The 15,428-nt window shown below is 35.7% G+C and overlaps 1 protein-coding gene across 1 annotated transcript in view; it reads right to left on the minus strand.

The window, feature by feature from the left end:
* Nucleotides 1-15,428, minus strand: part of LOC121232898 (mitogen-activated protein kinase kinase kinase 1-like) — an 81,669-nt gene that overhangs the window by 22,823 nt on the left and 43,418 nt on the right. Inside the window, 8 exon segments of the mRNA XM_041121394.1 lie at nt 503-683; nt 815-896; nt 1,640-1,761; nt 4,217-4,365; nt 4,913-5,029; nt 5,919-6,119; nt 7,625-7,825; nt 10,129-10,279. Of these exon segments, the coding sequence (XP_040977328.1) occupies nt 503-683; nt 815-896; nt 1,640-1,761; nt 4,217-4,365; nt 4,913-5,029; nt 5,919-6,119; nt 7,625-7,825; nt 10,129-10,279 (1,204 nt within the window).

Here is a 15,428-nt window from a genome sequence, read left to right on the forward strand (position 1 = left end):
TATGGAGTTCGTTTCTAGACATTGATATAAACAACCCTGAAACCAAGGTCCAGCTATACCAGACAAAAGTTACAGCAGACATATAGGCAATACAAGTTCTCCCACTCTTAAGTATGTGATCCCTGCTCAGTTGAACCCACCTCTAGAGGTTATTTAGGTCATTTGGCTCCTGCAACCCAACTTGGGTAACAGTAAGTGCCAACTTTGTATTTATGTGACACCTGCACAACCAAAACTAGAATTAACAATACTACGTTTTATTACATGGACCTTTAATACAAGGCCTGAGATGAAGTCCAAAACTGAAAACCCCAGTGAAAACAAGACTGGAAACCCTTTTCTTCTGATGCAAGTTAAATATAATTCTTTCCAATAATAATCAACCATAAAGCTGATGGGATTCAGAATAAATTTCTGAATTGTTGATTTGACAAATCTAGCAAAACGGTTAAAAAACCAATCTGTTTTTACATTTGAAGCTTCTTTTACAAAGTAAAATTACCTGAATCCATGGCTCAGCTAAATCTTTATAGTTAGAAGGGATCTGCTGGACCCCATAATGAGTAAGGTTAAAATTGCTATCTTGGGTTCTTCTCTGTGATCCAACTGTAGATTGCTGCTGAATTTGTTGATGAACCACATGGAGAACAGAAGAAGAATCCACAGGGCTTGGCAATTCATGACTAAAGATTAACAACAAATAACATGGATTAACAAATGAAACATTTACCGAAGTAAATACTTCAGCATATTTAGGAACATCAACTAAGGATCCAGAAACAGATAGTTTGTTATACTCAGACTGAATCCTTACCTAGAGAAATCATGAGATCTCCATTTAGACCTACAAAGAGGACATATAAGTGGCTCTCTGTTTCTTCTGCATTCTTCTGCCCCTGGAACACAGCAACAGGATAATATGTATTTCAGTTTTACAGTGCATAAAACCAGAAGATGGCATTATTATTTTTAAGTTTTACTGAAGAATGTCGGTTTCAGGATAAACACTTCTGAACTGAACCAAACCATGTGCAGAAGCCTGACAAATACGTGCATTTAAACATTTTTGCATGCAGAAACACTTCAGCTTAGCAATACAATTAATATTAAGTTATGCATTGAAATGCAGTTCTTTTTGTGCCTCAAACATAAGCAATACTTTTGAAAAAGTATTAGAACATGGGAGATGGAATTTTATTTGTTAAAGCAAACTATTTATATACTTTATTTAATGCAGTATATAAAAACATATTCCATAATTCACTATATAATCCTAGTAGATGACTTTCATGCATTCTAATGACAAGTCACAGAGGGGTAAAAGTCTGTTCCTAACTTTGCTCTAATTGGACATGATCTTCTCACTCAGGTAAGAGGCTCAAACCTCTAGCCCTGCAGTTAACTTCTTTCTCAAAGCATTCACAAATCAAGTTGTAATTTGATAACTGATAAATAAGGCATATCAATTGTACCTGAATGATGCCAAACTCTCAGAGAGCTACAATCACTTAAGAGCAAGTTTCTGTTTAACTTTTAAAACAAACAAAAAAACCCTACAACACACATACTAAGTTATAATACTTTTGGATATTTAGAGTCACCAGAACCAGAACTTAACGAGATAAAGACGACAACGTACATATTGACATGCAGTGGTGGTGTAATTTGTTCCTGCAGCCATCTTCACACACAGTTAGGCTCTCTTCATCCAGCATGCCTAACAAACAAATGGGGCACATCTGTTCTTCTTCATCCTTCATACTATAAAAATAAATATTTGTGATTGTAAAAATGGCATATCAGAATTCAGAACAGGCTTTAACAGTGAAAAAGATTAGCTTCCAGTTTGGAAAAGTCACTTCCAAATAACTATATGCTATTCATGAATCATTCTCCTAAATCTTGGTCTGAATAAGTGAGCAACCAAATTTTATAAGCACTGAGTATAGACAACACTTTGTTGAAATGAAAGGCAAGATCACAAAATGCATGACATCTTTTCAAACTAGGTCAGATACCCATTAGAGATTGAAAGGCCCAGCCTTGGGCATTTATCCCCCCCCCAAGGCTTCTTTAAACAAACCAATCTTTGCTTTTTTACTTATCCTTTGGTTTTGAAAAACTAAGAAATATTTAGATTTTAAAAGCTACATACGTTTTTTTCCACACTCCTTTCAGAGTATCAAGTCACAAGATAGTCTTTAGCCCGTTATAGAAAACTGTAAATACTATTTGATGAATGTATGTAAAACTAAAAAAATTAACAGATAACAGCTACTCAAGAATTTTCTGCCACTGAGAAACAGATGTAATAGATTCACATGAACACTAATATATCTACATATCACATATAGATTTAAAAACCCCAACGTTTTCCCTGTTTTACATGTTGCTTCCATTTTATTTATCCCACCTTAATTTTTAAATGGATATAACCAGATATTTTGCCAGAAAAATTATTCTAAACTTAAACAACATGTAATGAAAAACACAGATTTAATCTTCTGTAATATTGTTTAAATGTGCAAAACTTACTATTCATAGTAAAAATTTAAGTTATAGTTGGTGTGTGTCTAAAAGTTTGCAGGAACCCTGTATTTGTTCAGCAACAGTATATTTTTAAAATAAAAATAATTTGTATATACATTGTTTCTATACATATATTTGCTTCTATTTTCTTGCAAATGGTTGACACTAATTTTCTCTGTCCTTGAAAAATCCACAAAAAAGCTTACAGTGAAAAATTCAGTTCCACAGCATGTATAGAAACACAAATATTAATTTAAAACTTATTTTTGAAGAATTAGTAGTAAAACAAAAAATAACTGCAAGTCATAGTAATTATCAGAACTGAGTAAACTTATCTGAAATGAATCTGATGCTCAGTGTTCTCCAACACTTATATCATGCAAGATTAGACTCACACAGAATGACAACTTATCTCATTAAACCAGCAATGCTGGGAACTAATCATCAGGTATACTGGCAAACAACTGAAAGAATCTTTCATCCTGTCAAAAATGAGAACTAATGTAGCAAATTTCACAGTCCAATAAAGCCATTCCTATGAAAAAAAAATAAAAATCTTCCTACGCAAGTTATATAATTAAAGGAACTGGTTTGCCAAATAAACCAACCAGTTAAATACATAATATACTCTGGAACTACTTATGTAATTTATTTACAATGACACAATTTGACAATTTGGAAAAATAATTAAAAGACCATGGGAAATTAAGGTCACAATCTGTATATCAGAATTATAAACCTATCTGAATATATTCATCTAACTATATGCTTATTATCACAAAGTAACATATCGAGGTACTCCTTAAGTTTCACTTTACACAAAAGAAAGCCTCAGTTTTGGTTGCCCTTCTGTGGTTTGATCTTTCTATAGGATGTCTAGTTCACTCAGTCCACTAACTAATGCATGCACAAATCACTTGTTTAAAAAGTTAACCAATATCTTTTCAAAATAAAGGAAAAGAACAAGCCAAAGCATTCAAACAGAAGTCAGAAAAAAAATATTCTATCAAAGAATCAAACATCACTTAAAATTGATAAGGCATCTTTTAATATGGTATAAACTATAAAAATCATAATAGTTTAATAACTCCCTTAAAACAGTTTAACCACTCACTTTGCATTAAGTGTTTTTTAAAATGTATGCTTAATTAAATATATATAGATATAAAAACATATTTATTATATATGTTTACACAAACAGTGCATTTACCCAGAAATTTCAGTATATTATCATAGGCACAAGCATTTCTCCAAAGTAGCACAAAGATATTAGGACAAGAGGAAAAAAAAAAAAAGAAAACCTGTTTCTTCATTTGTCAACATTTGCACAAGTGCTGTATTTGAACAAATGCACACAAATAAATAAGTTTCCAAAGTTAATATATGCTTCAGTCTTGCAGATGATCACTTACATTTCTAGAGTTTGTTTCCCAAATTCATAGAGTCAAAAAAATTCTTTCTACAACTCTACTTAACATTTTTCAAACAGAAGGTATAAAGCAAATATGCCCACTTGGTATGACTGTGACTAATGTATGCTTGACTCTTGATTGTTTGCAAATACAGAAACTTAACATGGCTTGAAATGAAAGCAGCTTTGAACAGAAAGAATGTAGGTGATTCTGAACCTCGAAAATTAGAAAAAGCTACAGAATAAAGCTTTTAATTCCTTTAGAAAAATACTAACCTGTTTTCTGAACTAGATGTAGAAGTACTAGATGATGACAATGTATGAGAATTTGACATGCGTGAGACAAACTTCTGGATGGTGTTACGAGATGGAGCTTTGATCCTCGAGCTACGCCTACTGTGATATTTCTGGAACAAACTCTCAACCTAACATCAGAAAAAGACAGCAACAGTCATATTTATGCTATGAATAGCTTGTATTTAAAAGGTAATATTACTGAAGCTTAACTACTGCTAAGAAAGATCTATTCACCTTCACAATAACACATTAGCAGTAGCAGCAGCAGGAATTTCAGAAATCTTACTAATAAATAGATCACAAGAAACTTTACAACAAAAACCTATTTGCTTATTAAAAATAATAGCTTTAAGTATACACAGTTACTTCTGAAGATCCATGTTCTGTTTACCTTTCAGCTAATCAGAGATATAAAAATTTGAGTAGAAAATCCAAGATTTGAATCACTCGCTAAACTACAGGTCTTTACTAATTCTTTTAGTTATGCCTTTTATTTGCAGATTTTTTTTTTCTACTTGCAGAGCTCTTGAACCCAAATTAAAGGTTTTAATTAAAAACATATATCCTTGTTGCTTTGAAATGCAGCAGTTCTCAGCATTTTTAAGAGAATGTCCTAAAGACTTTTACCTAGAGTGTATTTTAGATCTGCCATTAGGTCTATTAGAAATCTATTACCTCAAAGTTCTTCAGCGTCTTTCTCCAGAGCACTGGGTCTGAGGGTTTAAGCTGGAAGACCCGCAACATAACAAACAGCAGATGAATACAAAATGTCCCACGGCCACAGCTACAAGTCTGCAAAGAAAAGTATATGCTAGGGCTCTACCTAATTGATAATTACATAGATCATTAAGTGCATCATGGAGACGTATACTAGTCTGTCATCATGTGTGTCCCCCCTTTAAAAAAGTAGTAGTTAATGCAAAATATTTCATATATAGACATAAATATCTTCTTGCACGGCCTTACAGAAAATGTGAATCCCCAAAACATTATTCAGGAATATGTATGGAAAAGCAGACAATTATAACACCAGTTTTCTCTTGACATTTTTTCCCCTTTTTTATTTTTTAAAAGCTGAAGCTCTTGCTACGCTTCACACTAGAAGGAATTTATGCATATAATCATCATATACCCATAACATGACAACAATCAAACTTAAATGAGATGCTTCTGTTTACTTAAAAACCTAAATGTTCCCTAACACAGCATCACAGCAGTACTATGCAAGTATCCGAAAAGAACCTCACTATGGGTATTAATGAAATTATCATACCATTAAAGGAACTGTGTCATGTGCTTGTCATTTGTATATCCCATGAAAAGAAGAAATATAGTGCTTCAGAGTGCGAAACTAGGAAAATGAAGTGGCCAAATTATAGCCAAAAATACTTAAGATATATAATTAAGAGCCACTTCTAGGAATGAGAAATATACAGAACATTAGTAATTACTTCCCAGAGTCTTTTTTTTTTAAAGATAAACTCTAGACAAAACTAATACTTGTTACATATTTGAAAAAATACAAGCTGATAATTATATGCAGATTACATCTTTTAAACATTACTTTATAGAACCGTTAGCAAGGGTTGGCAACTAACTTGATCTAATTTGGTTTTGTACAGTTTTCCAAGATTAACTATATATTAATAAAAGCTACAAACACCACAAAAACATTCTCTACCTGAGGCCCAATAAACACTCTGTATTTATTATCAGGGCTGTCTCCTCCAATTAAGAAAGAGTTGGGTCCTATCTGCTGCAGCAGGTACAGCCTGGCTCGCATAACTTTGTTGACACGACGATTTGTTTCCTCAGGGCTGTATGGAGAGAAGCCATCTGGAGATGGGGCTCGTCGAGGTGGTGTTATTCGTCCACTCTGAAACTACATAAGCAGTTCCATCATGAGCATTTCCAGGACAATAGCAAGTTTAATTATGTATTTTTTCCCCCAATGACATAGAATAAGAGAGTCCCCAAAACCTGAAGAAACTATAACCTGCTTAGACTATATGAATTTAAAATGATTAATTTTCTTCCATGCCCAGAACTCAAGGGCAGAAGAGAGTTGGGGGTGGGGGGTGTCTGGGGGGTGTGTGTGTGTGTGAGGTGCATCCAGTCAACAATCCTATCCCCAAGGGAATATATCTGCCTGGAGAACTGACATGCAAGACGGGGGGGGAAAAAAACCAACCCACCACCACATGTGACAGACTGAAAGAGTTAATGTCTCAAATATTGTGGTGGGGCAAGTTCTGAATAACAACAGAGTGTGGAGGGCATGCTGGAGGGTGCGCAATTCCATTGTCTGATATGCTGAGCAGGGCAGTTCACCATATACAGCCAGAGGTCAAACAACGGTCATGCCTGCAGGGAGGGAGAAGTTACTTCCCAAACTGACGCCCAAGCCCACCGACCCATTTCCCTGATTTCCCTGAAGGTTCTGAAAGCACGAACTGTGCCTGACACCTAATTAGCCTAATGAGTTCGAGTGCCCGCCCAAAGGAGGGGCAAGGAGATTATAAAAGGACACAAACTGAAACCCCACATGCACACGCCCACCGGAACTGGACCTCTAGAGTGGCTGGACCAATGCTGGACCCAGGACCGGTGAAATCTTTCTCTTTTCTCTTTCTCTCTCTTTTTTTCATAATCCCTACACCTTATCCCTTTAGACATAAACTGTTGACCAAGTCTGGGACTAGGAGTGGATCCAGCCACCCCTAAGCTCCTCTCTGAGAAGGAGTCTAGAAAGCAAGGGGGTCTGCTCTGAACCTCATGACTCAACGGGAGGGCTCTCCTTATTGTCTTCCCTGAACTGATCCCCAAATAAGCAAGGCTTGTAGTATATGTTTGGTGATGTATGGTTAGCATGTTACATGGTTTACTGACATGGTTTCATGTCAATTCTTGTTGTGAGTGAATAAAAGTTGAGTTTTGTGAGTTAAAGGATCCCTGGTGTTGTTTCACCTTAATCCTGACCTGGGAATCGGCGAACCTGAGTCGTCGTCCTGAGAAATTGGGACATGACACACCACAAACAAAAAAGCAAAAAAAACCCAAAAAACAAATTCCTGGCACCTCTTCATGCAAATCAAGCTAAGAGAACATACATGTCTTCACAACTGAGTACCTGTATTTCTTAATTTATTTCCTACAAATAAAAATTGAAAGCAGGACTGAATTAAGAAAACGCACACCTAAGAGCACACGTAAGAGAAGTGTAACGAGGAGATATGCTCTGCATATCTCACTCAAGTGATATCCTGTCATAACCCCTTTATATCAGCATCTTGCCTACCCAGGAAAGATTAGATACTAATTGCCTCTCTAAGCAAAAGATTGCAGTATATAGCCAAATTAAAAATTACATCACAGCTTGCAACTTACAGGCACTGGAGATACCCTTTTTCTTCTAACACCCGGCGATTCAGATTTAACAGTCCTAGAGGATGATGAAGAGCTACTAGAAGGACTACGTCTTCCTTTCTGACTAGGTGAAGAAGCAGTGCTTTGTCCTTCAGCCCGAGGCTCTATAGAGAGTTTGCTCATTTCTGATCCATCTCCTTTCCCAGGGATAGGTTTCACCACCTTACAGGAATTAAACCATGTGTTAGAATTACAAATTGATCATTTTACATTAAACCAAAACATTAATCAAAACTTATTTTGCTAGCATTATAATTAAGCCATTATTTAGACATCCAAAGTTTGCATATTCCTCAGGTTCTAATATTAACATCTAATAGGGGCTAGCTTGTTAATCTATACACAACACAAAAGCAAGAACCTTTTTTCCTGTCCATTTGTGCCACTTATGTTAGAGTCGTGGCAGCAACTGATTTGTTTCTCAAAGTGCTTCTGTAATTGTCATTCATGTTATCTCAGAGGACAGCAATTCTCCCATTTGGATAGTAAGAACCAAAAGAATTTTTTTCCTACAGGCATTATCTGCTTATTTAAGAACTATAAACTTGGATCCATCTGTTACATACAGTAAGTATTAGTTGATAAATACTAGGATTGCTATTTCTACAGCACAATATGAACACTTGCTGCAAAGTAAAATTACTTTAAACCTGGAGGCAATACAGCAAAATTAAGGTGTGCTGTGCCCTATAAGAACCACAGCCAGCTTTTCTGCCTGCAATACAAGTAAAACAGCTATGCTGCATCTGGTATCTGAGCAAATCACTGTGCATAGTGCTGCACTACCTGAATAGACACATGTGCTCAAGAAGAGTGAGCACATACACTTCTAATACAGTGCTTTGTTGCATAAACACTGAATTTTGACACTGAGATATGGAATATTTCAAGACAACTTTCAGCTGCCTGCCCCTCAGACCTACATAATGCATGAGAAGAGTAAGTCCCCATGGAATCGAATTAAAATGTCACAGCAGGCAGTCAGTTCTACATTTCTCCATGTCTTAGAGGCTTGACTCAAAGCCAGAGGGAAGCTCCAAGTAACACTTCAGATTAACAGAGCAGACCTCTCCTAGAAAGACTGCAGAGGTCTCTGATTTAAGTAAAAAAATGGAAGGGGCTTTCCCTGCTCAGAATATGAGAAGGAAGAGACATCCAGCCTTAGTGCCTTTCTACCTGATGATTTGGACTGCATCCACAAGGTCAAATGCTATTTTAAACTGAAGCATTTAACTCATCCAGCTGAAGCTGTTCCACTATCCAGAAATGCATTTCAGTTTCAGCAGGCTACAGGGAGAAGAGGACAACGAGGAGGTTGTAGTCTAGCAGTTAGGCACTGCCCAAGAGAGGCAAGACCTGCGTTTACAGCCTTGATCCAAGCATTGCTTGTTTTACTTTAAGAAGTCACCATATTGAATGTATACTTCTTGCAAACCTGAACTTTTCAGAAACCTTTGTTGTTGTCGTTTTAAAATATATTGCTATCTGATTATGAAAATGAACAGGATAAAGGAAAAGTATGAAAAGCAATGCAGGCTTTTTTTTTCTTCCTACTGATTACTGTAATGCTTTTTTTCTTTCCTGGAAGGTCAAAATGCAAATTCATGTGCCTATGGACAAGTTACAGTTATCAGTTGCTAGTGCTTGAAAAAGTTTAAATGTAAAATGGTAGTAATTGAGAATCTGGAGTATCAAAAGTTGTATTAAAAAACCAGAAACCTCAAAGGAAGTGGGCTGAGCAGGGAACCATAATTTCAAGCTATGCAGTAACCAAGATGCATTTAAAAAATTTTTCAAGTAAGAACTGTTTTGTGTTATTCGAGGTATTGCTTTTTTGGTGCACTTTAAGTATATTCAATGTTCTCATGACAGAAAGTTACCAACATAACCCTTATTTCCGTTCTAGAAAAGCTGCCCCCAAACACCTGTTTACTGCATCAGATGATCTTAGCTTTAAATTAGCACTCCCATCAAGTGTTACACAAGAGTCACATTGACCAATGCAGCTGCACTTATACATAACTAATTGCTATTAATTAACCAGCATTATACCGAATAGTGTTAGAATCATAACTGTGTTTAATAAGTTTTCAGTTTGATCTGTCTGAAATTTCTTAAAATTACTTCTGAGCCATTTATACAAAAGCTTTTTATCTAATGAACAAGAGCTACTTTTGCTGTTGACATTAGAGGGCAGTGTTGCCACAGGAGTATTTTATACTACACAATCAGCAGCACAGCAATATGCTTTTCTTTTTTTAAAATAAAGCTTAATAAACGCATACACTTCAGAAAGTCAGCCACAATTTCCTGTTAAACAGTTCATTAAAAAAAATGAACAAGAGGATCAAAATTAAGAGTCTGCAAATTGTTAACGATAAAGAGGTTTCTAAAATAAAGAAATTTAAGGGATTTTTATTTGTAATAGTTGTCACAGATATTGCCCTTACTTCCATGCCACTTACCACAGGGCCTCTCCTGCTTCGTCTTTCCAGCCATTCATGTTTCCAGGCTGGCATACACATTGCCTTGAGTTTCTCCCTGATCATATGCTCTTCTGGGCGGTCATCCATCTTCTGCAACCCCCTGAGGGTTTCTCTATTCTCCATGTCACAACTACAGCAAAGAAAAAAAATATTATAGTCAGATACAATTGTTTTTGGTTAAGGTATAATACTACAGCATTCTTAAGCTTTGTGCCATCCTGTTATCCCTCTCCTTACAATGCAGCTACTAAAACATTACTTCCAACTGACTGCAGCAAGCCTTTCAAGAGTTACAACTAATTTGCTAGTCTGCAGTTCACAGCATACCTGTTTTGAGGGGTATTTCTTTAAAATGTGCGTATTGCTTGTAACATTGGACATCCAGTAAAGAGGAATGTCTTGGCAAATATTAAACCAATACAAAAATTACCCTGTATGTCATGTCATTCACCAAGTTTCAGAAGTGTTGTGATGGTTCATGCATGCATTGGCAATTCAAATCTTGCAATCTCTATTTTAAAACAATTTACAAAATGAATATAAATTAATGGTGAAAAGTTTCCATCTTTATAGGATGCATAAGCATGAAGCTATGTATTTAGTGCCTCTTCCTATACATGAACTTTTCCTAAAAAAAGACGACTTGTAAACTAATACACAGTATGCTTAAACTAGACACAGAAATAATGAAAGTAAGGCTAGTGTCCTTGAGAATTGCTTTCTGAGTGACTGATGACTCAAAAACACTTCAAGTCAGCTATAATTATAGCAAAACTCACACCAAGCTTATATCTGTAAAATAAAGGTATAATCTATCTGGGCTTGTGCTTTTTTGACCTACAGCAAAGTAGTTGCCTGTGATTGCTGGCAATAACAAAGCAGCAGAAAATTCTGTCAGACACTGAAAACCAAATATGAACAGTCTGGAAGATTTCCTGATTCTGTTGAATTATCTGCTAAATCACCAAGAAAACCACATTCTTGAGCAGCAGTACATGATCCCCTTCCATCTTCTTGAAGTTAGCCGTCTTTAAAAATAAGCAAGCTTGATTAAGCCAACTCTCAGAATAAAATTTTGTTTCAAAACTAAAATCACAACTTCAAGTGGAAGATAAGGCTATATAATAATTTAGTTACAATGAGAAGCAGTTGCATATTTACATCCGCTGCTTTCATGCATACAGTCTTCAACTTCTAAAACTTTTAGCTATATAGTTAAAACTACGTTTATGTACTGTATGATGACCTACAACATATTCCCTACAACATTCACTGCAATAAATGTTAAAATTACAATGCGTTACTAAAGTTCATTTATCACAAATCTCTACTTAGAAAAATGAGTTTTCACTAGTCAGAAGGAGTAGTTGTGTTATTTTTTTTCTCTCATTGTAGACACAAAGGAAACAAAGTATTCTGAGACAGGAAATAACTCTTCCTGTTCAGTGCTGAAACATAATAAGCAGATGGATATTGTAAACAAAATTCATTTTCTTTCAAGCAACATCTAAACCTACTGTTAATAACCAAATTTAGACACTGAACTGTGTCTAGCAATTAAAGACTTATAAATATTTATAAATAGAAAAACAATCCACCTAAGAATGAATGGTTTTTTCAGAATTTAAGCATTAATGCTTGCTTAACTTCAAAATTAATGCAAGTGACAAGTTATTTTTGTCCCAACACTGAATTTGATACTATTGCTTTCTAGAAAGAGACAAAAAACTAGTGATTCTTTGTGAAAAACAAAGACATTACAGCAGCAGGTAGGGTCCAAATGGAGAACATGCCTAAAAGCTTAAAATAAGGGGAAAAAAGCGCCCTATTGTCTAAAAAGGGCTGATTTTACATTTTTTCCTCAATCAAAAAAAAAAAAAAAATCAGTTCAAAGACAAAAATCTTTGTCTGCATAAGAACAGTACAGCTCCAAAATAATATAGCTGCAAGTTAAAAATATAGAGTTACTCTGGTTTTTATATTAGTTATTCCATGGCATGAACCATCCGAGTTGCATGAATACTTTGTATATAAGACAGAAAACACTATCCCAGCAGTGAAAGAATGACACAGTATTTCATTTGTTCATATAACCATGATTAACTTCCCAACTGATATAAAAGTCTTTTAGAGGCCCTTAGACTTGAATTCATGAACAATGCAATATGACAGTGGAGGCTTCACTGTCTGTACTTGTTCTCTAAAAAGCAGAAGCAACTATCTTCCTCTCATATGACAGCTAAACTGATCTACTCTTGCCTGCACAAAGAACTCTTGTGCTTTTCCTCCAGGCAGGTGTGAAAGACCAACCGAGTCTGAAAGCTTTTGCTCAGTAAACTAGTTATCTTTTTGCAGAATTTAGTTATTGTGTGTATTTTTATAGAACACAGTTTCTGAAGTATTCAAAAAACCTTCCTATTTTAACTCAAGCTTGGCTAAAACTATACTTTACTAAATATTCTTATACTATCAGATCTGTGGAAAAAATATTTTTCCTGTGAATGCACAAAGTTTCCTGCATACTGCAGGACATCCTCATTTTGTAGCCTAAACCTACAGGTTTTGTTTATTTTTTTAATCTAAAGCAAAACACCTCATCTAGTCAAGCTGAAGTTTGCCTACATGACAACAGCTGGGTTGCCAGTCCCCATATCACTGTACCTCAGCACACAAAAAAAAATAATAAACCCAGAGTGTACTCCACTGAGGAGCTGATCCTGCTCTGATCCTGATATTCATACAGCAAAAGCTATTCCTGAGTCAAGGTAACAATGTGCTTAAGTGACTACCATGTGGTACTTTATTTGAACAGCAATGACACAGCTAAGGAGTGGGCCAAAAGAAAAAAAAAATCTCAGGGAATGTGCTAGCTTGGACCAGGGAGCCTGACATTTCTCAAAATCCCACCCTTCTGCTTTATCAGGAAGCAAGGATTTTGCTCTTAAATGTTTCAGCTTTTCATGAATCAAGCAAAAAGGATACATGGCATTTTTCCAGATAAAATTTAACTTTTAAACTCCCCCCCCAAGGCAGCATTAAGAATCTTTTAAATTCTTTTTATTATTAGCTTTAAACCATCAGACATCAGGTCGCGTATAACTAATCAAGAAATTCTGAAGAGATGGATCCAAATTGTAATTCTAAAGTACTGAGCAAGCTCAATAGTGTGATGATTACTGTTTTTAAATGAATAATCTTAGTGGTCTGCACATTAGTAATTGCATTGTTCACTTTGAATTATTTGCTTCATGAACTATAAAACTAAATATACTAGAATTAATGTACTGCATGGAAACAGTCTAATGCAACATCTTGTACAACACAGAAGGCAAAACTTTGTCCTTTGCTTCTGTGTCTTAATTTTGAAGACTTGCAAACAGTAATTGAACAGCTAGATTATTAACAACTGATTCTCTATGAATCAATGATTCAATATTTTAACACAAGGTATGCAATACACATGTTATTTAGCAAACTCGTGAAATATACAAGCAAGTCTTATTTCTAATGGCTCAGTGAATTTAATACTAATTCTCTGCAAGTATTTTTCTTACAAAGGGCATATAACAGTATATGAAAGATGAATAGTAGCTCCAATCCATTTTCCTGTGCTTCTCAATGTTTAGAAACAGATGTCTTTGCTTCTCTATCTTATTTGGGCAAACGGCTTTATCCAATAGCCACACTGGACCAGATTTTATTAGCAGTAGAAAAACAGGAAAAAGGCAAGTTCTGAAATAGGGGAGAGTCAATTTACCAAGAAAAGGAAAGCTCTGTCTGCAATATCCACAAATATTCAATCGTCTGGAGGAAAAAAGTTATTAGCTGCTAAGTATTTTTTTTTTTTGTAAACATTTGTCTGAAGCAAAGGTAACTTGCATACCAGCAGTGGTCAAACCATGGGTGACCACAGAACATACTCATGAACAAATGTGGTCACGCAGCAGCTCTATCAGAACAATGCGCTTAACAACAACAGGTTGTGAGAAGAGCAGCCCAGGGTTTAATGAAAAAGCACTGTATGAGAAATAAAGAATATGGGAGAAATTATATATTTTGCCCAGTGCAAATGCCATATATGGTGACAATCAATACTGGGGGCGAGCTTAGATGGGATGTAGAGAGCTCATTTTGGAGACAGTAAGCTAGAATTAAGAATATTGGTACCCAGCTACCTGCAACCCAACCCTCAACAGGTCCCAAGAACGCTGGGCTAGTCCAGCTGGCCTGGAGGAATGCTAGGAGCAGAGTTCAGCATGGGGAGCAGTGACAAAAAAAAAGTTAGCCATTCCCTGAAAAGGTCAGCTACTAGTATTTCAGATAACTTCTGGCCACTAACAGTTCCAGTAGTGTTCACAGTTTTTCTTTTGTCATTAAGTATTTTTAATGATATCAAGATCAGTAAAAAAAAAAAAAAAAATCAGATCAAGATGAGCAAGGCATGGTCTGTCCTCCTACTACTCTCCCATTCCTTTTCTTCCTGATCCACTACTGCTGGTATCTAACCATTTGTGTCCATCCTAACAAAGCAAAAAATCAGGTATGACACATTTCATTAAAATTAAAAACTTAACAGGGAACTTTCTCAACCTGGTACTAATGGCAGCAACTGCCACTTAAAGACAGCACTGAACACACTACTTCATAGAGACTAATGAATCTAGCTTCCTAAAATAGTTACAGGGATTTTAGCCAAATGTTATAAGCGTGAAATTAAGTTCTATTCTTCTGTTGGAGTAGCTGACAAAAGGGAAAACAATAAATCTTATTTCTTTTTCTCTAGCTGCCTCAGCTTCTCCAATAGCTCTTTATCATCTTCCCTTGAGAATAACATAGACTCTCTTCATTTGGCCAATAAACTTCCCACTGAAGCTCACAAGGAGTACGTATTGAGTGGTACTCTGCACACACTGTTCGCCTTTCACTCACATTAAAACACTGCCACTTTATGTCATTTAGATGAATCACTAACAAGCATTTTGCATTAGAAATACCTTTCACTTTACCTGAAATAAACTTGTATCTTCTACATATATTTTGAAACTTACTTACAAACTATGAATACATTTACATGTTGCAAAACTGCAAAAAAGCATAAGTGGTGCCCAGGTGTAATGAAACAGAAACATAACATCTAGCAGGTTTCTGTGGAACCTCCCCTGCCCTGGGAATCCCAGGCTGCAGTGCAAGCACCCCTGCTGGAAACCACCATCAGGTGACAGCCACTGCATCTTTACAAAGTAGTTTTAAAAGCTAAAGCATATCCTATTTCTTCCAGC

This window comes from Aquila chrysaetos (genome assembly GCF_900496995.4).
Source record: "Aquila chrysaetos chrysaetos chromosome W unlocalized genomic scaffold, bAquChr1.4 W_unloc_1, whole genome shotgun sequence".
In the NCBI taxonomy this organism is placed as follows: Eukaryota; Metazoa; Chordata; class Aves; order Accipitriformes; family Accipitridae; genus Aquila; species Aquila chrysaetos.